Genomic DNA, 25,128 nt, shown 5'->3' on the forward strand with positions numbered 1-25,128 from the left:
TACAGTGCAGTACAGGTCCTTTGGCGCTCTACGTTGCGCTGACATGTGAAGCCCATCTTACCCACATTATTCCATTTTTTTATCCACCTTTTATCGAACATCCATTTAAATGCCCTTAAAATAGTTGAGTCTACTACTGGTGCATGCAGGGCGTTCCATGCCCTTGCTACTCTGAGTAAAGAACATACCTCTGACATCTGTCCTCTTTCTATCACCTCTCCTTTTAAAGGAGACTATAAAAGGTGAAGCAGAGGTGATCATGAGGAAATGGCCATTAAATGCTGAGAAAAGGGCAGGCATAGATAATCAATTAATTTGCCAGTGGGTGGGTAAGGAGAATGAAGATATAATTTTAATGTTGTGGTGGAATGACCATCCCACTTCTACTAGTTACATGTTCAGCATACCTTTTTTTTTAATTTAAAAACCAAACTATTGGCATCCACAAGGAAATGCAGAAACTCGTTTAATGAAGGGCTGGGGTGGGATCCATTACTTAGCTTATACCAATATAGTGTGCAGTGTCAGTACACTTCTGGCTTTGAATGAATCTAAAATGCCATATCGCAAGCTACACTAGTTTGTGAAAAATGGGCACGATGCCCATGAAATTCTCAGCCTTTATGTCGAGGTATGAAAGGATAGTTTATATTGATTTCCAATTGAAAAGAAGGCAGCACTCTGAACAAAATGTACTCTTCCCCCTTCTTGTAATTTTAAACTGAGGATGTTCTCTGACTTGCAATTGACAACAATCAGCAAGAACGGGTGCAGGGTAATCTCCTGGCAATAAGCAGTTGCTGACAATTACTCTGCAGTTGTGAATAAAAAGAAACAATCCATTTTCAAACTTGTTCTTTCCACCTCTTTGGAGGAAAGGCAGAAATGAGTTACAGCTGGGAGCTAGATAATTACTTGTGTTTCAAAGCTTGCCCCTTTCTGTTCACACGGGTCCGCATTCAACAATTACAGAGAGTGCATCATTTGCTGAGTGAATTGGATATGATCTATTACGTCCGCCTGGTATTGTCTCTAGAGGGATGTGGAGGAGAGGCAAGGAATGGTCTGTAAATCGAGGCAAACATTTTGCGGGGAGAGCATTTTAGACAATCTGCAACGTGAAATGATTTTTGAGCTAACTATCACTTTATGATGAAGGACATGGTGACTCACTACAATTTGATGGCAATTCTTCCCAAAGGCATTAGTGCAGTTAACTTATATATATTGCTTTGTCCAACAAAGCATAGCTGCTGCAGATCTGTGCAGTTATTTCTTAACTTTCCACTATTTTGTTTGTCTGTACTTTGTGCTCATGATGAGGAGGGGACACAATTCATAGACTTAGAACACTTTTTTTCTCCAGGCAATTCTTCCCAGGTTGGGTAATAAGAGTAGAATGTTGGCTCACTGTTACATTCTAAGTTTTGACTCATTCTAAATGGCTGGAGGGAGGGTCAAAACATTTAAGTAGGGTGGAAGGGGATGTTTATATAAAAAAAAGGAGCACTTGATCCAAAAGTGCTCGCATCTCAGACATATTTAAGTTCAAAAGACAGACAAAGATCCCAATCACTGATCATGCTCTCATTACTGCTGGATAACCTGCCATGTATCCCACAGAATTGAGACAGAGACTTTAATAACCATGCTGTTGGTTATTAAATGCAGTATTACCAAGCTCAGCTTAAGTGGTTTGTGTACTGAGTTCTTTCCAATCTAAACTGCAGCGAGAGCATAAGAGGAGCTGGTCAGAAGGAACACTTGCCCCACTTACTTGAAAACCCTCTGTAAATCCTCATGCATTATTTGTCTTGCAGATATTCTGAGCTGTCACCTTTTATGTGCGAAGAAAAACTCTTTGTACTCTATCCCAGGATGTCAGAATGCCCAATTCAGGAGAGTAACAGAGTAACAAGACTGCCAACATTATAGAATCTGTCTCCTATCTGATGGAGACCACCAAATAAGGATTAGATTAAGATCATCCATACTCAAATTTTCATAGTATACTTGCAGGCACCAGCATAAAGAAGCATACAGTCTCCAGTCTCCTGCAGATGTACCAATAGATTAAAAGGAAGATGCACTAAAACAACATTTAGCTACAATTAAAAATGGAATTACGTACCAAGCATGTCATGAAATTGGCTATATTACATGCTTTGCATGTTTATAAGGTTTCTGAACTTTTTGTTTTTGTTTAAATATATAAAGTAAATGACTTACTATTTAGTTACACCCATGCAATTTTGATTCTTTTCAATAGGAAACTATACAAAATAAGAGTTGTGACATTTACCTTATTCTAGATATTGTCAGATTGTAGAGATGGATATGTTGAATAATTTCATCCAAGAGTCGATCAGTCATTGCATCAAAATCAGCAAAGGTATCGCTCTGCCAACAAATACAAAAGCAAAAGCAAATAAAACAAATACAGAAAAATGGATCACAGCACGAAGATTATTAGCGACCTCATTTTGAGCAGCTTGTACCTATGTTCAGGAACATAAATCTGACAACAATTTCTTTTCTACTTTTCACTTTCCCTCCGTCCGTTATAAGTGATTATTCATTCACATTTTGCTATTTAACTTACTGCTGTGCAAAATCAAAGGTACAATTGCAGCTCCTTCCCACTCATTCCCTCCCATGCTACAGACAATCTAGGTTGAAATTTGGCCGTGGTAACTCTATTTGGGCAATTTACAGAAAAGTGTTTCATTTAATGCTAGACTTTTCTCCCATCAAAAGATAACACAATCTACTGAATTTATTTATCATAAATTGTTATATGAAAGCTACCAGTTGCTGTGTTTCTCCTGTTAAGCCCTTGTGTGCATCTTGTCTCATAACCATTAGCTCCACAGTGACCTTTTCCACCTATCTTTTCTCACCCAAAGCCCTCCTGAAAACAAGATTTTGGTCATTCCTCCAAATATCTTTTTAACTTGGCAATCAGTTTTATCTGATGCCTCTGTGAAGAGCTTCAGGGCATTTTCCTTTGAAAGATCAGTGTAAATTCATGCTGCTGATGTTGTTATTTTTGTGCAGTTTATGAATGCTGTTTAAACATGTGTTGATGCTTCCCTTCAGGTAACACTCTAATCAGGGGCATCCAGTCGGGTGGTACGTTGGGAGTGAGGAAAAGCTTTTCCATACAATGAGTACTAAGGGGCCAAAATGTGTTGCCTGGAGGGGGAGGCAGGTTCAACTGAGATATTCAAGATGACATTGGACAAGTACTTGAATAGCAATAATGTGGAAGGATGTGGGGAAAAAGTACAATTGCTAATAGGTAATGGAGCTCATTTCAAAGGCCAATGCAGATGTGATGGGCTGAATTAAGCTTCTGTGCCTTAATCCTTCTGTGAATAGCACAGATCAGAATGGAAAGGGTTAGATCCTGCTACAGAATTGACGAGAGATGAAACCTGCTGGGTAATACTTAGACAAAGTTACTGAGGTGCGGCTGTGAAAAATGTTACTACTTATCTAAGAAATGTGAAAACGTACCTCTAAGCCAGAATACTTTGATCAATATTCAGGCATTTCCTTAAGCCTGACTGTGTGCGTCAAGTGGATAAGGTGATGAAATTACTGAGATCAAATAGTTAGAATGTTAATTCTGCAAAGGGCTCAGACTAAGTGTATGTTAAGTTTGGGTAAGAGTGAGGAGCTGTGACCAGACTAATTGTGAAGAGAAAGGACATTAAGGAAGAGGAAAGTTGGTCTAGCCTCTAGGACAGAGATAGCAGTTGTATCATGATCACTAATGCTGCCTTGCAGTGGTGTTGCTGCGACAGTTTATGATACTGCCTTGCTGATATACTTGATGTTCATTGTAAATCAACATTAAATTGCTTTTCATCTACACATGTACGTAGTCCTGTCTGATTTGACAAGAATAAATCGAAGCTACATATATTTAGAGACACGATGATTTACCAACATCTCCACAACCTATTACCTCCATTTCTTGACACAAAGGAATGCTGAAGAACTCGAGCAGATTGTCAGGGAAAGCTGAAGAGAGCAGGATTTTGAGTTCATTCAAAGAACAGATATACAATGTAAAGAATTTGCACTTATGCATCAGCTTCAGACTGTCTCGGAACAACAAAGCAATTACTAAGTGTAGTGATTGAAGCATAGAATGATTATATAGCATGGAAACCCATCCAGCCTGTTGAGTTTATGCTGGCTGCCTGCAAGAGAAACTCACACAGCTATAACCTCACCCATTCTTCCTTCACACTCTGTCCATTCCTGGTTGTCCTATAATTTTTATCACTTCAGGTGCTTACCCAGTTTTCTTTTGAAAGCTTTAAGTGATCCTGCCCTCTCAGATATATCCCTCTAGATCCCCACTCACTTGATGAAAGTGTTTTCCTCTTGTTGCCATTGCTTCTTCTGCCAATTGCCATAAATCAGTGCTCTCTGGTTCTCAATCCTTCCACCAACAGAAACAGTTTCACACTTTTCACTCAGTCCAGACCCCTCGTGATTTTGAACACCGTGATCAAATCACTTCCTCACAAAAGGAGGGATAGTCCCAGCTTCTCCAAACTAGTCAAGTAAATAAATTTTCTCATCCATGGAACCATTCTTGTGAAGCTTCTGTGCACCTTCTCGAATGTATTTGCAATGTTCCTAAAGCCCAGAACGTGACCATATTCTCCAGTGTTCTTGCAATCAAAGAAACATTGGAAAACTCAAACTTCTCCTAGTATCTTTGGGTGCATTGTGTTTTATCCTGGTAACATAAAAACACAGACAATAGGAGCAGGCGTAGACCCATCGATCTTCCTCTACCATTCAACAAGATAATGGCTGATCCACTATGTCCACAATGTCAAAATCCTCCTCTCTTTCTGCACTTCTCAGTACCTTTTTAGCTTTTGAGAAATTCATTTCTTTCTTAAATATATTCAGTGACACCATTTTCATCATTTTCTGTGTTTACTGCCCTCTGCATGAAGAGAGTTCTCCTCATCTCAGTCTGAAATGGCCTACCGTATATCCTTGTTCTCGACTTGCTGACCAAGGGACACACCATGCCTACATCCAGTCTGTCTAGGCCAGAATGTTATTCATTTCAATGAGGTCCCCTCTCATCCTTCTAAAGTCCAGTGAGGACAGGCCCAGTCAACCCAATCTCTCCTCATTTGACAAATCTGCCATCTCAGGAATCAGTCCAACAAACTTATTGATTATTCTTTATCAATTATGATTACAGTCAGCCTTGCTAATGCCTTTTCTTATCACTGAGTATCTCAGCCATGATTGTCACAATATCTACTTCTTTTGTAAAGATGAATGTAGAATACTCATTTACTGCCTCATCTATGCCCATGCCTTTTTTGCATATGTCCCTTTTGTTGGTCTTAGTAATCTTTTAGCATTTAGGTATGCATAGAAGACTCTGGATTCCCTTTCGTGTTAGCAGACAGTTTCTTTTCTTTCTTTGCACCTCATTATCTTCAACTCTCATTTGTATTATCTACCTGACACACACTCTCCTTTTCTGTTTCATCTTCCTCTCAATTGTTCTTGCCATTCCATCGCTCTGGGTTTTATCCCTTCCAAGAATATACCTCAACAACTCTTGAATCACCTCCTCTTTAAAGGCAGAACTCTATTCATTGATGGTTTTGCTTGTCAATCTTTGATTCCAATTCACCCAAGTCAGATCTGTCCTCACCTCAAAGGAAAGCAGAGCTAATGTCTCAATGAAAGCAGGTTCATCAGATTCGCAACATTAACTCTACTTTCTTCCCACAGGTGCTTCCAGACCTGCTGAATTTCTCCAGCAATTCCCGCTTTTGTTACTCATCTCAGAGAAAATGGCCCTCTTGCAATTAAGCATTTTCAATCTAAACTGTTCATTGCCTTTTACAAGAAATAACCTACATCTTAAGGTTCTAAAATCACTGTTCCTTCATGGCAGAATCTTCCCAGGCCTGAAGGCCATGGGCTACAGTGAGAAATTTGGAAATATTGGGTGGAATGTCTAGTGCCACATTTCCTGACTGAGATAAAAAAAAAGTTGTATTTTCCAACCAGGTCCTAGATATCACGTTGCAATTGTAATTTGAGTGGCAAGAGGCCTATTGATGAGGGATTCTTTCTTATGAGCTTCCTTATTTCTACAAAACCTTGCCTCATTAATAGGCAGGCTCCAGTTGTCCCTCCTGCTAGATAGTAACTAGTTGGCATGAATTCCCAACAGGCACATCTGAGTGGGGTTCGGCTCACTGCTTGCTTCTCTTGGACAGCTGGCACCAACGCTCAGGGGACGTTCCAAGGGCAGTGACTACATGCATCCCATGTCAATGGACATTGGCATCTGGTACGCATCTGTCTCCTCGCGTGATCATGGCACACTTCCATTCTATTTACAGAACAATTCTGTATTTCACGGAGTCATGCAGCACAAAAGCAGCGCTTTCAGCCCATCATGTTTGTGTGAGGTGAAAGTGAGGACTGCTGGAGAGTCAGAGTAGAAAAGAATGGCGCTGGAAAAGCACAGCAGGCCAGGCAGCATCTGAGGAGGAGAGTCGACGTCTTGGGCATAAGCTCTTCATCAGGAATGCCCTCTGGTCATAGACATACCTGCTTTGAGGGAAAAAAAATTGCATGTTCTATCCTGTCTCTGCCTCTCATAATTGTGTACACCTCAATCAGATCCGATTTCCGCCCCCCCCCACCCCACCCCCCTGCCTAACCTCCTCTGCTCCAGGTAAAACAAACCAAGTCTATCCGGTCTCTCCTCATAACTGAGATTTTCCATCCCAGGCTATATTTTGGGAATCTCCTCTGCACCCTCTCCTGTGCAGTCACAGCCTTCCAATAGAGAGCTGCTCACTCACTCTCAGAACATATTCACTTACTGGATGATCAGAGCATCTCTAGCTTGCCCTTTTTTGTGTTTTGCCCCCTCAGCCAGCCCTTAAAAAGGCTCTGTGTTGTTTTATTGTTTGTGGCACAGCTTGTCATATTTGTCCACAGTCAACAATCAAGAGGGTGGAGAAATTGTGGTCTGGCACTGTGTTACATTAATCTCATGCCGACAGCATACATGGCTCACACACTACATGTGCTTCAAACCTACGGATACATTTCAAAGTTGAATGGGAGTTGTTCTCAGTTAACACAAATGCCTGGAAATGACCATCTTCAAATAATAGATCAATTAACCACTGTCCCTTGACACTGTTAGGGTGAAAGGAAAGGCAGGTATAGGGAATGCTGGATGCCTAAAGAAATTGAGAGTTTGGTTAAGGAAACAAAAGGAAGCATATGTAAGGTACAGACAGGATAGATCGACTGAATCCTTAGAAGAGTATAAAGGCAGTAGGAGTATACTTAAGAGGGAAATCAGGAGGGCTAAAAGGGGACATGCGATAACTTTGGCAAATAGAATTAAGGAGAATCCAAAGGGTTTTTACAAATACATTAGGGACAAAGGGGTTACTAGGGAGAGAATAGGGCCCATCGCCCCTCCCCCTAGTCCCTCCTCCCTACCTTTTATCTCAGCCTGCTTGGCTCTCTCTCTCTTATTCCTGATGAAGGGCTTATGCTCGAAACGTCGAATTCTCTATTCCTGAGATGCTGCCTAACCTGCTGTGCTTTGACCAGCAACACATTTGCAGCACCCCTCAAAGATCAGCAAGGTGGCCTTTGTGTGGAGCCACAGAAAATGGGGGAGATACTAAATTAGTATTTTACGTCAGTATTTACTGTGGAAAAGGATATGGAAGATATAGACTGTAGGGAAATAGATGGTGACATCTTGCAAAATGTCCAGATTACAGAGGAGGAAGTGCTGGTTGTCCTGAAACACATAAAAGTGGATAAATCCCCAGGACCTGATCAGATGTACCCGAAAACTCTGAGAAGCTAGGGAAGTGATTGCTGGGCCTCTTGCTGAGATATTTGCATCATCGATAGTCACAGGTGAGATGCATGAAGACTGGAGGTTGGCTAACGTGGTGCCACTGTTTAAGAAGGGCGGTAAAGACAAGCCAGGGAACTATAGACCAGTGAGCCTGACCTCGGTGGTGGGCAAGTTGTTGGATAGAATCCTGAGGGACAGGATGTACATGTATTTGGAAAGGCAAGGACTGATTAGGGATAGTCAACATGGCTTTGTGCTTGGGAAATCATGTCTCACAAACTTGATTGAGTTTTTTGAGGAAGTAACAAAGAGGATTGATGAGGGCAGAACGGTAGATGTGATTGATATGGAAGTAAGGCGTTTGACAAGGTTCCCAACGGGAGACTGATTAGCAAGGTTATGGGTGGCACGGTGGCACTGTGGTTAGCACTACTGCCTCACAGCGCCAGAGACCCGGGTTCAATTCCTGCCTCAGGCGACTGACTGTGTGGAGTTTTCACATTCTCCCCGTGTCTGTGTGGGTTTCCTCCGGGTGCTCCGGTTTCCTCCCACAGTCCAAAGATGTGCGGGTCAGGTGAATTGGCCATGCTAAATTGCCCCTAGTGTTAGATAAGGGGTCTGGGTGGGTTGCGCTTCAGAGGGGCGGTGTGGACTTGTTGGGCCGAAGGGCCTGTTTCCCCACTGTAAGTAATCTAATCTAATCTAAAGCTCATGGAATACAGGGAGAACTAGCCATTTAGATATAGAACTGGCTCAAAGGTAGGGTGGTGGTGGAGGCCTGTGACTAGTGGACTGCCACAAGGATCAGTGCTGGACCCTCTAATTTTTGTCATTTACATAAATGATTTGGATGTAAGAGGTACAGTTAGTAAGTTTGCAGATGACACCAAAGTTGGAGGTGTAGTGGACAGCAAAGAGGGTTACCTCAGATTACAACAGGATCTTGACCAGATGGACCAATGGGCTGAAAAGTGGCAGATGGAGTTTAATTCAGATAAATGCAAGATGCTGCATTTTGAGAAAGCAAATCTTAGCAGGACTTGTACACTTAATGATAAGGGAGTGCTGCTGAATAAAGAGACCTTGGAGTGCAGGTTCATAGCTCCTTGAAAGTGGAGTTGCAGGTCGAATGGATAGTGAAGAAGTCGTTCTTATGCTTTCCTTTATTGGTCAGAGTATCGAGTACAGGAGGTGGGAGGTCATGTTGCAGCTGTACAGGACATTGGTTCGGCCACTGTTGGAATATTGCAATTCTGGTCTCCTTCCTATCGGAAAGATGTTGTGAAACTTGAAAGGGTTCAGAAAAGATTTACAAGGATGTTGCCAGGGTTGGAGGATTTGAGCTGTAGGAAGAAGCTGAACAAGCTGGGGTTGTTTTCCCTGGAGCGTCGGAAGCTGAGGGGTGACCTTATAGAAGTTTACAAAATTATGAGAGACATGGATAGAGTAAATAGGCAAAGTCTTTTCCCTGGGGTTAGGGAGTCCAGAACTAGACAGCATTGGTTTCAGGTGAGAGGGGAAAGATATAAAAGAGACCTGAGGGGCAACGTTTTCATACAAAGGGTGGTATGTGTATGGAATGAGCTGCTGGAGGAAGAGGTGGAGGCTGGTAAAATTGCAACATTTCAGAGGCATTTGGATGGGTGGATGAATAGGAAGGGTTTGGAGTGATATGGGCTGGGTGCTGGCAGGTGGGACTAGGTTAGGTTGGGATATCTGGTCGGCATGGACGGGTTGGACCGAAGGGTCTGTTTTCATGCTGTACATCTCTACAACTCTATTTAATGGCATTATCATCATTGAATGCCTTACTATCAATATCCTGGCAATTAACGTTGAGCAGAAACTGAGCTGGATTCGCCATGTAAATACACTGACTACAAATACTGCAGCAAGTAACTCACCTCCTGTATCCCCAAATCTTGTTTACCATCTATATGACTCAGATCAGGATTGTGAAGGAATATTCCCCAGTTACCTGGATGTGTGCAGCTCCAGAAACACTCAAGAAGCTTGACACCATCCAAGATTAAGCAACCCACTTGATTGGTACCACATCCACAAACACCCACTCCCTGCAGCACCGAAGCACAGTTGCAGCAGTGCGGACCTGAAGGCAGACCTTCCAAAGTCATGACCACTTCCATCTAGAAGGACAAGGGCAGTAGATATGTGGGAACACCACCACCCTCAAGCCACCCACTGTCCCGACTTGGAAATATATCGCAGTTCCTTCACTATCACTGGGTCAAAATCCGAGAAGTACCCCCTCACGGCATTGTGGCTCTACCTACAAGAGAATGGACTGCAGTAGTTCAGGAAGGCACCTCATCGGCACCTTTTCAAAGGCTGCCTGGGACAGGCAACAAATGCTGACTTTGCCAGTGATGCTCACACCACATGAATAAATGAAAAAAAATTCAAGCAGATCTGCCCTCAGTGGGTGAGTCAGTGAGTCAAGGGGACTGTTCACTCACATCCCAGGAACTTCAGTACAGCCAGTCGTCCACTCAAGACCATCAGGGCCAGGGCTTAGCTTACCACAGTCTGGGGACAAGACCACGGTCAGAACGGCAGGTCAGTGCAAGGAGTCTGGGGATTCACTGATGGTCAGTCGAGGATCTGTAGGCAGCCTGTTCAGTTTTCAATCAGGGTTATCCATGCAGGTTCATCAGTGGATGGGCCACGATCAGTCCTGGAATGCAGTCGATTCTTTAACCAGGTCTATCATGCAGCACACAAGAGGTCTCCTGAAGATGAGGTTCCAATGGTTTGATTGTTGCTTATCATAGGACGTTCTTGTAGTCGGTGAGGGTGGCAGAGGGATTCAATGCTGGAGACTGCAGGCAAAATCCTGGTGATGCTGAAGGGACAAGGATAGTGCAGGAAGAAAACTGAACATACAAGAGACAGAGCTGGCTGTGCATTGGACAACATGAGAGTCTATACTCACAACCGTACTGAGGCTGACATCAGTACAGTTGTGCCAGATCACACTGTTCCATCTGGTTTCTCTGTGACGAGGTCAACTCGGACAGGATAATTTGACAACACAGTGGCTTTCTCTCAGGTGCAGGGTGTGATAAACCACACGCAGGACACGGTAAAAGGGCCATATTATAATGCAGCTTATATACAGGTTACCTGTGATCACTGGTACCACTTTGCAAACATTCGCACATTGTATCCTGAGAGCTGCCATGGTGCCTCTCATGTTCAAGGTATGTTTGAGATGCTGGCTCTCTCACACGGGAGGTTACTGGGAGACAAGGCCTATCCTCTCTGGCCATGCCTGTTGACTCCCTGATAGGGGCTGAGCCTAGACACTATGAAACCTATTCTTTACCCAGGGCTATGGTGGAGCACACAACAGGTCTCCTGAAGGGGAGGTTGCAATGGTTTGACTGTTGTGAGGAGGGAGTTTGTTCAGTGGGTACATTCCAGTAACGTGCCGCATCCAGGCAGGGAGGGAATGTAATGGAACTGATGAGCTGGGAGACCAAGAGCTTGCCTCTGAGGGGGAGAAGTGCAAGCAGGAGGAATATTTCATTCACATGACAGAATGCAGCAGTGTCAGAAGCCATGAGCCAGACAGGACTTAAATGGCAACCTGTTCCAGGAGCTGTAAGCCAGGTGCAGTGATCTTCCATCGAGTGCTTGGCAAGCAAGCAGCTAGTTTCTGGTCTGAGAAGCGAATGCACCTTCCATTTGTTTAATTGCTGCTTGTTTTGGTGTTGGTGAAGAATGGGGAGTGTTTGAATCATTCAAAGGCTTCTCTGGATCAGATGGTCCCACATTGAGCAATGACAAAAATCTGAGCTACATTGTGTACTTGGGAACAAGTATTATGGATTTAGAGAGAGTTATGAGTTGAGTGCGGCTGAGGACGTGAGGGGATAGAAGGTTGGTGCCTCATTACCTAGTTAATGAGGCGAGTTTGGGATGGCCACTTGAGAGAACACACTAGGCCTTATAACGAGAAACCTTTTAAAAAACATGACACTTTCCTAGTTTCTCATAAGGTTCAGCCCTAAACTGACACATGATGGAATTTTTCCACTTACATCCCTGTTCTGGAAATAATCTGAATGCACAGGGAAATCCTCCTTCCCTCAGTGATTAATTTATTACTATTACATTTATAATGAGAATAATGTGTCCCTTTATCTGTCATTTTCTTCCACTCCTCTGCATGACCTTGCAAATTTTCTCCTCCATATCCCATGAGTTGTTGCCATACAGAATAAACCCAGCAACGTAATGGTATGTCAAATGATTTTTGTGCATTATCATGTCCTTTACCTCGCTAGGATATTTTCTTTCTACAGCAATGCACCATGCTCCTCCACTACCATGTTCTTTCCTTCCATATCTTTCCTGAACACCTTGTATCCAGGAACATTCAACAGACAGTCTTTCCCTTTTTCTTGTCTCCATTATTGCCACACCGTTGTACTTACATGTGGTTACCTGTGTCTGCAACTCATTCACTTTATTTATTTTATGTTTCCATATCTGCACTGCAAGGCTAATTTAGACCTTATTACATTCCCTTTCAGTCAGGTCCTATCTTTCTGTCTCATCCTGTCTGCCTCTCCTAAACTTCAATGCAACTTTTAATCTCACGTTTTAACTTCCATCGCTTTGCTGAATTGGTTTGCATACTTGTCAAAAGCACCAGCAAACTACCTCCAGTTCTTTGGTTATTCACAGGAAACTTATCCTGTGAATTATTCACAAACTGCCATTGGACCTCTTTCATTCACTTGGGAAGGCCGACCTGGATAAAAATGCTCATCCGAATGATTGGACCTGATGAGGCGTGCAAATGAATGCAACGTGAGTCACTGAAGCCAAATGTGGTAATGCAAGACTTGGTGTTCAGACAGGAGATGATGAACGGTCCAACAGACCTTCTTCAGGAAGGGGAGATGGCAGCTTCAGCAGCAGCGATGGCATTGCCCCCCAATGCAGGAAGAGTGAGCGGTGAGGGAGGTCGCTGGTATCTCCGACTGCTGTGTCAAGTCAGGCAGCTGAGGTCTCCCGCAGAGCGAGCTAAGCAGAAGACTCAGACTGATGAACCTTTAACTTTAGTCCTTTATTTTTCTAGTTTATACTAAAAAGTATTTCAATGTTCATTATTATCTTATTTCTTTATTCTTCTACTTATTGTACGAAGATTTAACCTTGTTTTCAAACTTTGTTTCTTTTACTACTTTGTACCTAATTGTTCTGTACCCAGGTACCTTTGCACTTAAGATGGGACCATGTGTGGCGACATTATACACTTTTCACTGTACTCCTATACTTGAGCACACATGATGATAAAATCTAAATCTAAAAAACATCATTTGACTCTATGTTGTGATTAGTTCTGGTGAGAGAAGACATTCCATGCAAAATATTGACTGTTCTCCAAAAATCACAAAAAAGTACAACACAATGTTAATCAGGTACAGCTCCAAGATATCTTTTACAATCATCAGGTTTACATGATGACATAAAGGAATGAATATTTCCACCATCAGGTGACGGCTGAGGATTTTCCCCCTTTTGATATTTGAGATGAGACTGGGGTCCGTTTATTTAGCACATCCAAATGCCTTGAGTTGATAATTTTGAGCTTTCATTTATAGGTTTTTTTTAGATTAGATTAGATTACTTACAGTGTGGAAACAGGCCCTTCGGCCCAACAAGTCCACACCGACCCACCGAAGCGCAACCCACCCATACCCCTACATTTACCCCTTACCTAACACTACGGGCAATTTAACATGGCCAATTCACCTGACCCGCACATCTTTGGACTGTGGGAGGAAACCGGAGCACCCGGAGGAAACCCACGCAGACACGGGGAGAACATGCAAACTCCTTCAATCAGTCGCCTGAGTTGGGAATTAACCCGGGTCTCAGGCGCTGTGAGACAGCAGTGCTAACCACTGTGCCACCGTGCCACCCACAAGTTATTCTACAAGTGGCTTGCCACAGAGTACCAAACCCTTGGGCCAGGGAAGGTTCCCTTTCCCTGACTGACACTGGTGAATGGGTTTTCATATTACAACAGCATGGCCTTTATTCTGATGCTAGCTCACCAAGGAACAGACTCACTGAATTCAGTTTCACAACTTGCAATGGTGGAGCTGCAGGATTCAGGTCCAATGCAACAGCACTTTGACTGTCTAAAATAAAGGGCAATGGAACATCTCCAATTTCCTTTCTGGGTCACTCACCATCCTGGCACGGATAATATGCCACAGTCCCTCTATCATCACTGGTTGAAAACTCTAAAATACTTTACCACCTGAAACCACTTTCACAAGGAGAACTGCAGCATTTCGAGCAGAATGCCCACCACCTCCATCTCAAGGCTTATTAGGAAGGGGAAATAAATGCTAATAATGCCTGTGAAAGCACCATATACTGTACCATGTACTTCACATTACTGATATCCTCCCAGATCCTCAACGTTACTCACAACAAAGTGGTAGAACATGATCTCCCCCCAGTGGCTCTTGATTGGTAGTGCATCCAGAATTTTAAAGGCTGTTTGCCATGGGAACTCAGAGGACGAGATACTGCACAGAGCTGACAGGAAGCAGAGATGAGTGAAGACGAGATAATTGCTGTGGAACCAGGACAACCATCAAAGAACAAATGGATCCCCTCAACCCAAGCCCAGCCCCTCTGTAATTTCAGCCTGTTCCTATCTGAGTTCAACTAATTGACGTCTGACCACGAGTTTCCAGCATGACCAATGAGCCTGAGCAATTATGCATTCACATAAGGATTAAGAACTCAGCATTACAGTGTACAAACTCAGTCTGATTTTCCAACACTAAAGGAAAAACACACAATGAAAAACTGAGCACGCTCAGCTGTTGTTTTCGACCAACATGTTCATTTGTGGGATAACAGCTCCCTCTAGTGCATTTAGTCTGCATTCTCAAACTGGAGCAGCTTTGACTGAAATATTGGCCTCCTGTGGATTTTAATTTAAGAGATATTAGGTCTGTTTATGAAGAATATCAGCTGCTGACATTGCTAATTCATCAGAGAATGATGTCTGATAAGAGCCTGTAGGTTTTATTATTTTTCACACCAGGTGTTTAATTGTTGGGCTGTCTACTTTTCCTCTTGTCTTCTGCTTGGATAACGTTCCACAGGCACTGGCCACCCTCTGAGATCTAGCCCTGGTGGTCAATCTTTATGTGCAGGTCCAGACAGCGAGTATGGACAGTTGTGTGCACCCACATGCCATAATCTGGGTCACTGAACAGGTAATCAAGAGCAAGGTCAATTTCTTCAGCTCTCTAACTCATTTTCAATGGAATTCACTTTCATGTCAGCCTGCATACTAGCTATTTCCTAGTCACTATTTGCTGTGTGATACCATGTACATTGAATTCAAATTCAAATTATCGATCAAATTATCTCTCCAATTCTACCACAAGCTCTTGAATGCTATTCACCCACACATACATCAGGAAGATGCGAGTAGGCTGTTGTAGAAAGGAGAATAGGACATTATTGCTTAAGCTTCTTTGCCTCTCTTCATCTCCTTAATGATGCCCCTCTGAACCTGGGTCTTTGATGAAGCCTGTCCTAATTTCACTCAGTGTTATTGTATTTGCTCCTTTTCTATGCTATCGATCTCTATGACTCTATCACTCAGTCATAGGAGAACATGACTAGTGTTTACACCGATGCCGAGTGTAGCAATCTGCCTGAGACTATCCCTTCCATTTTAACATCCATTCTATATTGATTCAAGGTCCTGGCATCTACTTTCCAAGATTTAGTATAACTTCCTAGACAGGGGGAATGAGAACAGGGGAACAGATAGATCTTGGTGGGTTAAAATTAATTCTAATTAAAACAGAATCATAGAATTATGTTGCAGAAGGCCATTCAGTCCATTATGTACTATACCAGCTTGCTCATTATTTTTACTTTGTGCCAATCTCCTGCCGTTTCTCCATGAGCCTACACGTAGTAATACCTGTCCAAGTCCTTGCTGAATGCTTCCATTGAACCTGCTCCCACCACACTTCCAGGCATTGCATTCCAGACTCTAATCATTTTCTGTGTAGAAATGTTTGTTTTAGAAAAAAACTCACTTCACATTTGTTTCTTTTGCAAAACACCTCAAAAGCTGTGCCTTCTGCTTCTTGATCTACTTATAATTGAGAACGGTTTCTCCCAATCCACTCTGTCCACATACTTCATAGTTTTTAAAACCTCTGTTGTGGTTCTGCTCGCCGAGCTGGAAGTTTTTGCTGCAAACGTTTCGTTCCCTGGCTAGGGAACATCATCAGTGCTATTGCAGCCTCCTGTGAAGCGCTGCTTTGATGTTTCTTCCGGTATTTATAGTGGTTTGTTCTTGCCGCTTCCGGGTGTCAGTTTCAGCTGTAGTAGTTTGTATGTGGGGTCCAGGTCGATGTGTCTGTTGATGGATGTTCTTGCCGCTTCCGGGTGTCAGTTTCAGCTGTAGTGGTTTGTATATGGGGTCCAGGTCTATGTGTCTGTTAATGGAGTTTGTGGATGAATGCCATGCCTCTAGGAATTCCCTGGCTGTTCTCTGTCTGGCTTGTCCTATGATGGTAGTGTTTTCCCAGTCAAATTCATGTTCCTGGTTGTCTGAGTGTATGGCTACTAGGGATAGCTGGTCGTGTCGTTTTGTGGCTAGCTGATGTTCATGGATGCGGATTGTTAGCTGTCTTCCTGTTTGTCCTATATAGTGTTTTGTGCAGTCCTTGCATGGTATTTTGTAAACTACGTTAGTTTGGCTCGTGCTGGCTATTGGGTCCTTTGTTCTAGTGAGTTGTTGTCTGAGTGTGGAAGTTGGCTTGTGTGCTGTTATGAGTCCTAAGGGTCGCAGTAGTCTGGCTGTCAGTTCTGAGACGCTCCTGACGTATGGTAGTGTGGCTAGTCCTTTTGGTTGTGGCATGTCCTCGTTCCGTGGTCTATCTCTTAGGCATCTTAGACCACAGGTATATTCCATCTGGCCCAGGGGATTTATTTTCCTAACATCAACCTGTTCTGGCATATCAATCTGTTTCATGCTGTCCTCAGAAAGGTCAAGGTCCCTGTCAGTAATGAATACTGAAGCAAAGTATTTATTAAGAACCTCCCCGACTTCCTCTGACTCCAGGCACAAGTTCCCTTCACTATCGCTGATCGACCTTGCCCCCACTCTGGCCATCCTCTTGTTACTACGTAAGTGTAGAATGCCTTAGGGTTTTCCATAATCATATCCACTAAAGCTTTTACATGCCCCCTTCTAGCTCTCCTAAGTCTATTCTTCTGTTCCTATCTGACTACCTTGTAACCCTCTAAAGCCCTGTCTGATCCTTGCCTCCTCAACCTTAAGTAAGCTTCCTACTTCCTCTTGACTAGCTATTCCACATCCCTTGTCACCCAAGGTTCTTTCAACCTCCCATCCTGTCCTTGCCTCAGCGGGACAAACCTGTCCAGCACTATCAACAAGTGCTTCCAATTCAACCTCCACATTTCAGTTGTGCACTGTTTCCTATCCCTTAGCCAATTTTGTATCGATGTTGATACTGTTCCTTTTATTACAAGACTCAACTTTCCTTTGTTGTGGGGCATTATATTGAATGCCTCTTGGAAGTCCATCACATCCATGACCTCTTCAATTCTATACCACAATATTTCCAGAATTTTGCCCACTTGTGAAGTTAAGCTGATGACTCCATACTCGTTAGGGGTGATTTGTAACCTTTTTCTGTACGAGGTTATAAATTTGGCAAGTCTCTAACCCTTAAGTAACCACTCTCACTATCCCCACTCTAAATTCAGGGAAGATTAAATTATTCACCTCAGGAATGTGAAATTCCTCTCACATTTGTTGAATTATCTTTAATCATTAACATCAACTAAGCATGTATACCACATTATATGCAGTTGGAATGTAAATCCTTGACTTCTGTGTTCAAACTGTAGTGAACCAAGTTTCCTTCTAACTGAGAAGGATAAGGTGGATGTCTTGACTAGATTCCCTGCAGTGTGGAAACAGGCCCTTTGGCCCAACAAGTCCATGCCACCCTACAATCATCTGGCAGTACTCCAGTGGACAATGACAATGTAAAGATCATCACCAAAGGCAGAACAATCTTTTTACCTCACTTCCTGTAGTAACCTTGGGTATATTCCATCTGGCCCAGGGGAATTATTTTCCTAACATCAACCTGTTCTAGTATATCAATCTGTTTCACACTGTCCTCAGACCCACCAGACCCATTTCCCTCTAACTAATGCAACGGGCAATTTAGCATGGCTGATTCACCTGACCTGCACACCTTCGGACTGTGGGAGGAAACCGGAACACCCGCAGGAAACCCACGCAGACACGGGGAGAATGTGCAAACTCCACACAGTCGTCCAAGGCTGGAATCGAACCTGGGTCCCTGGCACTGTGAGGCAGCAATGCTAACCACTGAGCCACCATGCTGCCCATTCTGTTGCCACTAGTTGGTATCTCAGCTAGGGGTCACACTTTCAGAGAGTTAGGAGTGAGATCAGGAGAAACTTCTTTACTCAGAGACTTGTTAGAATTTGGAATGTGCTGCCTGAGAGAGCGGCAGAGGTGAATCCCACAGGAATTTTCAAGAGAGAGCTGGATATATGTTTGAAAGTGATTGATTTTGAGGGTTATGGAGATAAGAATAGAGAGTGGGGCTAACTGGGTAGCTCTTTTAGGAACTACTGCAGGCATGATGGGTTAAATGGCCTCCTTCGGTATTATAAATTCTAAAATTCCGTTATACAATCGTAACTAGTGGAAGTGGAACATTCCAGATCTGGCCCACCTGGTTGATCTAACAGCTGAAAGAGAATCAAAAACAGAAATTTCCATTTTTGTTTCTGATTTCTAGCATTTGCAGTTCTTTCAGTTTTCCTTTTTCTGAAAAGGGAAGGATAGGTCAATGTTTCAGAAAAGAAAAGTCTAAGCACAATGGCTCAGTGGTTAGCACTGTTGCCTCACAGCACCAGGGAACCAGGTTCAATTTCAGCCTTGGGCGACTGTCTGTGTGAAGTTTGCACGTTCTCCCCGTGTCTGTGTGGGTTTATTCCAGGTGCTATGGTTTCCTCCCACATTCCAAAGATGTGCACCTTAGGTGAATTGGCCATGCTAAATTGCCCACAATGTTCAGGGTTACGTAGTTTAGGTGCATTAGCCAGGAGAAATGTAGAGTAATAGTACTGGGAAATAGATCGATGTGGGATACCCTTTGGAGGGTCAGTGTGGACTTATTGGGCCAAATGGCCCTGTTTCCACACTGTAGGGATTTTATGTTTTTCCTTATTTCATATTTGTTTCCAATGTTTCAAAATTGTTTCTAAGATATCAAATTATTAACAAAACACCAGAGGTTATTCCCCACCAATAAGATCAGGTTACTCAGATTCACCTGATTCTAGCCTACCTGGTTCCTTTCGGACATTAAGAAATCCAGTTTGGCACCAGGAAGTCCCAGCTCAATGAATGTCTTCACAAGTCTCAGGTCTGCACTGTTACCTGAAAAGAAGAACTATTCTTTAATTACCCTCAGCAAGTCCAACTGGACAAGGATAGCCATCAAGTAAATTACCGCTCCTGCTCAGATTCAGTCCTGAGATAGCTGCAAACAGTGAGAGTAAGGACTCCATCTTAAACATGTATTTTATAGATATCTTGACAATGAACATCAAGACTCATGTCCGTTGAATACATGCCGACTGGGAAGTTGGAGGTTTGTTGGCCTTAATCCAATTACACACAAGGCAGCAAATTCATGGAGAAAGATTAAGCATGTGTGTCAAGGTTACAAACAAAATGTGGACTTCACCAGTTTCATCATTTCCCAGTCCCCCCATCTTACCCCAGTTCCAACCTTCCAGCTCAGCAATGTCCTCATGACTTGTCCCACCTGTCAATCTTCCATCCCACCTATTTGCTCCACCTTCTTCTCCAACCTATCACCTTCACCCACATCTCCATTCACCTATTGCACTTTCAGCTGCCTTCTCCCCACCCCCTTTCATTTATCTCTCCACCCCCAGCCTTATTCCTGATGAAGGGCTTTTGCCCGAAGCATCGATGTGTCCTGCTCCTTGGATGCAGCCTGATTTGCTGTGCTTTTCCAGCACCACTGTAATCTTGACTAAAAAACAATTTCATTTAGCAAGATTCTATTGTTCAATGCAGACGTGGAATATTGCTGAAGGTTCTCATCTTGCACCCATTAGGACAAACACACTGTTGTGATCCTTTGAAATTTGATGTGCTTGTGCTTGTCTTTACTCTGTTCAGCAAAGATGCAACGAGAAAAGGATTACAATATATCAAAGTCCAGCCTCTCAAGAGGAATTGCGCCATTTTAGAGTTCATGACATTAACTGTACCATTGGTCACAGATCTGAGGGTAGAGACAGAAAGGTGAGGGCAGATTGTCACCCATGTCCCCAAGTGCAGGACAATCCCTTAAATTGTGGGCATATTTCGATCGTGCTTTCTGGATCCAGGCAGGTCGAAACAGTTGCTTATCATGCCCATTCAAGTTTGTATCCCTCGAACCTAAGGAAGCGACAGATTTGAGGAACAGCCTGGATGTGAGAGAGAGAGAGTAATGGTTTTACTGGATTGAAAGAGACACTGAGGTAGTGGCTGAGCAGCAGATTGGCAGCTGCAGAAACATTGTGGGGGTCAAAGGATAGACATTTGGAATTTTGACAGTGTGGTTGTAAGTGAATTGAGGAGAACCTTTCTGTTAAATTGAGGTAGAGACAGAAGGAAGTAGGCTTTTGACAAGGAAGTCAGATGTGTGCTGAGAACAATAAAGGGGGATGGTTAGAGATGGCTTATCTTGAGTAGGCAGTCCAACTATTCAATCTCATCATTGGGGCTGAGTGTAGTGAGGGGTATTATTCTAAAAACTGACTCCACAGTCATTGCCTACCGTCTAATCCATGAACACAGATAATCAGGTGGATTCCCTCTTCCAAATTCACCTCCTCCTCCTCTTCCTCTGGAGTGAAATAAGGGATCTCGGAAGCCAGAAGAGGCAGATCACTGTACAACAACCCTTCGAACTTCAGCCCCTTTAGCAACTCGTCTTTGGCCTGAACAAAACTGAAACAAAAAGAAGGTACCATGTTGAGATCTGTATATGTGCAGCACAAAGAGAGAACTGGCACAAAACCCCTGGCCTGAGCTTTCCCACCTAACAGCCTGAATCACTATTTGAATGGGACAATTGCTCTGACACCCCTTAAATATTTCTGCATATTTACAATGAAAGTGTTTGAGAGTACCTCTCCACATTAGGAAAGAAACTAATCTTGGGCTTGATTTTCAATCAGGATTTGGGAACCTGACACCTCGATAATTTCCAGGTCTCCACTTTGTGTTGTAAGTGTGTTGCTCACGCAATGAAATGTTCAAATATAGATGCCCAACTTGGGCTAGTGGGAAGCCAAGCGCACAGTTAGTAGCATTAACAGGAGCTGCCCTGCAGACACGATTGTCAAAAGACAGGTGGCAGCCATGTTAGATCCTGATGCTATCTTGCAGAAGGGAAGAAGGAGATAGCTCATTGGAGGCCCACCAGCCTCACAGCACAGAAAAGCATCAAACAGCCAAATGTGCTGCAACAGGTCTCACAAAATAACCCTCTATGCAAAAGTTTTTTCCTTATTTGAATTAACCTTAATCTCTTATCGAACCTGACAGCTGTGTACAACTGGCGTACTCAGATTTAGCAATTCATGATTCAAAAATTTCCTTCTAAATTTCATGAGCCAACACCTCCAGGAACTTAACATGCCATTAACTGAAGGTCTTCCCAATTTCCTTTGTCCATTCCTTTGAAAATTCCAGTGCAACCTGAAGGCATCAGGTCACTGACATTCAGACTTGGAGCACTATTTTTAAAGGACGTGCCTTACCCTTCCTGCCTTCATAAGCAATTCAAGATCCTATCCCTGATTCCTAATTAGGTCCAAAGAAAGTTCTGAGGAAGGGACACTGGACCTGAAACATTAATTCTGCTTTCTCTCCACAGATGCTGTCAGACCTGCTGAGTTTTCCAAGCAATTCCTATTTTTCTCCCATCTTTCCAGCATCTGCAGTTCTTTGCTTTTCTTTTGTGTAATATGTTCTAGTACTCCAGAATTGTAAATTGAATGTACAGATGTCTGGCTGCTTAGATGCACTGAATGACAATAAGTTTAGATGATTCAAAACAACATTCAACACCTATGTGTCAAAATGAGTGGCTTGTCTAAAGCATAATTCTGAGAACAATTCAAATTAGATCGCACCAGTAATTCTTGACAAGACATTCAACAACATGACAGCTTTCAGGTATATAGGGAAAATATTCCTGTTTATGTCTTTACTTCCATTTGAAGTCATATAGCTGGGCAGAGGTACTTTTCTTGTTTATTATTTTAGCTGCTACTCCATGTTCTGTACTCCATTTAAAGGATAAAGTCAATACAAAATATTGTTGCTGTCTTCTGGGATAACGTAATTTTGTTCATGGTATGCAGAGAAGGAATGCTACAAGGAGACAATATAGTTGTTGAAATTTAGTGCAAGTCTTCTGATCTCTGGACAGTTGGACATCAGGGGTAGTTGAGGGTGAAGTTGACGAGATGGCAGAGGGTTTGGGGCAAAGTCTTCTGGAAGGGCAAGTTGGGAAGAAGGAAGATGATGAGGAGTAGGTGTGTGTGTGTGTGTGTGAGAGAGAGAGAGAGAGAGAGAGAGAGAGAGATGGGTCAGATGTGAAGAGTTGGTATTAGCTGTCAGGATGGGCTGGGAGCAGGAATACAAATTGACAGTCTGAGCAATTGCTGTGGTGTGGGGTGTAAGTTTAGTGATGAAGCAGGAATTATGCCAACTTGTACTCCCTCTAATCATTTCCAGGTAACTTTTAAGGTGAACAAGCCAGAACTCTTTGAAATCACTAACTCTACCAGAGGTTTTAGAATCTCTCTCAGATCGTTCTAGATTATGACGTTTAAAGCTATTTGGATAGATGCATGAACAGGGAAGGTTTGGAGGGATATGGGCCAGGAGCAGGCAGGTGGGATTAGTTTAGTTTGGGATTATGTTCGGCATGGACTGGTGGGATCAAAGGGTCTGTTTCCCTGCTGTATGACTCTATGTCAAGTAAGTGACATTAGAATTTTAAGTTTAAAGTTTAAATTAACTTCTTGTCAGTGCACCTGGACTTCCAAACAGTCCGGCTGTGCGTTTTTCAGTGTACATCTTGAGACTAACTATCCCTATGATTGATCCATTTTGCTTTTTCCTTCAAGCGTAATATGTTTACGTTATTGGGGTGGCACGATGGCTCAGTGGTTAGCACTGCTACCTCATAGCGCCAGGGACTCAGGTTCAATCCAGTCTCGGGCGACTGACTGTGTGGAGTTTGCACATTCTCCCCGTGCCTGCGTGGGTGTCCTCTGGGTGCTCTGGTTTCCTTCCACAGTCCAACGATGTGCAGGTCAGGTGAATTGGCCATGCTAAAGTGCCCATTGTGATAGGTGCATTAGCCAGGGACAAGTATGGGGAATGGGTCTGGGTGGGTTACTTTTTTGGAGGGTTAGTGTGGACTTGTTAAGCCAAAAGGCCTGTTTCCATACTGTAGGGAATCTAATCTAATCTACTGTTCTCAAAATTAATTCCGCAGACACCAAAGCAAACTCTGAAGCATTGTATTAACATGGAATTATTCCACTAAGTGGTGGAGGGAACAATGTTTCACATAAGGAGGTGTGGGGGACTGGAATCTATTCACACCATTTCAAAAGAAAGGTTGACTGATTTTTATTTGGTGAAGGTACTAACGGACATGAGATGAAGGCAGGTAGGTGGAGTTAAGATACAGTGCCTAGATCAAAGTGGTGCTGGAAAAGCACAGCAGAAACCTGATTCCTGATGAAGAGCTTTTTCCCGAAATGTCAATTTTCCTGCTTCTTGGATGCTGCCTGACCTGCTGTGCTTTTCCAGTACCACTCTGATCTAGACTTTGGTTTCCAGCATCTGCAATCCTCACTTTTGCGGAGTTAAGAAACAGATCAGTCACAAATTCTAGAATCCCTACAGTAGGCTTTTGGCCCATTTAGTCCACACTGAACCTCCGAAGAGAATCCTATCTGGACCCACACCCTACCCTATCCCTTTAACCCTGCATTTCCCATGGCTAATCTAGCTAAGCTTGCACATGTCTGGAGGCCATAGGCAATTTAGCGAAGCAAATCCACCTCGCCTGAACATCTTTTGACTTTGGGAGGAAACTGGTGAAGACATGGGGAGAATAGGCAAACTCCATACAGTTGCATGGGGTGGAATTGAACCCAGGTCCCTAGCACTGTGAAGGAGCAATGCTAACCATTAAGCCACCATGCAGCCCACTTAACTGACTGACGAAACACCTTTGGTATAGAATAGCTTCCTCCTGTTGTTGCTTTGATGAATCAGCATTTTGTTTTGATTTTGATTATTCTTGCACAGAATGTAGGCATATGTTGTCTATCCTTAACTGCCCTTGAACTGAATGGCTCACTTAGCCATTTCAGGGGGCAATAACAGTCAACCAGACTGCTTTAGACCTGGAGTCATATGTACATCGGACCAGGTAAGGATGTCAGATTTCTTTCCCTAAAATACATCAGACGGGCTTCAACGATAGTTTCATGGTTAAAGATACTAGCTTTGGATTCCAGACTTTTTTTGATCAAATTTAAATTCCACGATGCTACCGTGTTGGGATTTGGACAAGTGGGCAGAGATCCTCTTCATCCCCACCAGTAGGAAAGTCAGGGGCAAGTGAACGGGCACATGACCAGAAAGTGCTACAGGCATTCTAAATCACTGCAGAAAGGGAATGCTGCCCCTCAGTGGCAACAAGTCATACCCTCAGAAGCTGCCAGACAGTTAGATGGGATGACATCTCAGCACATACAGCAACACCAAAGTTGTGGGCCCTCTTGAGATTATGGGTAGACCTTCGAAGGAGGTCCCAGTAGAACATTGGATGCCGTTAAATTGGGGCATGGGTCAGGGAAGTTAAAATACGTGTGGATAGGAAGGAAGTGAATACTATCTTCTTCGGGGTGCTCACAATAGGCACCATCCAAAGGCAGCATCCCCTTTTCTCCTCCCATTTTGAAATCTTACAAAAGGGACTGTCAACTCGTACTCGCCTGCTCCCAAC

At 43.2% G+C, this 25,128-nt stretch overlaps 1 protein-coding gene across 2 annotated transcripts in view; it reads right to left on the minus strand.

Moving 5' to 3' along the window:
* LOC132815497 (protein FAM135B-like) overlaps positions 1–25,128 on the minus strand; it is a 369,978-nt gene that overhangs the window by 42,865 nt on the left and 301,985 nt on the right. Inside the window, exons 14-16 of one of the 2 annotated variants that reach the window (XM_060824465.1) lie at positions 20,863–21,035; positions 19,351–19,442; positions 2,303–2,400 (exon numbers count right to left, since the gene is read on the minus strand). In XM_060824465.1, the coding sequence (XP_060680448.1) occupies positions 2,303–2,400; positions 19,351–19,442; positions 20,863–21,035 (363 nt within the window). Of the gene's footprint in view, positions 1–2,302; positions 2,401–19,350; positions 19,443–20,862; positions 21,036–25,128 lie in introns of those variants that run through there. The other variant, XM_060824467.1, reaches the window with a different exon arrangement.

This window comes from Hemiscyllium ocellatum, chromosome 4 (genome assembly GCF_020745735.1).
Source record: "Hemiscyllium ocellatum isolate sHemOce1 chromosome 4, sHemOce1.pat.X.cur, whole genome shotgun sequence".
NCBI classification, from domain to species: Eukaryota; Metazoa; Chordata; class Chondrichthyes; order Orectolobiformes; family Hemiscylliidae; genus Hemiscyllium; species Hemiscyllium ocellatum.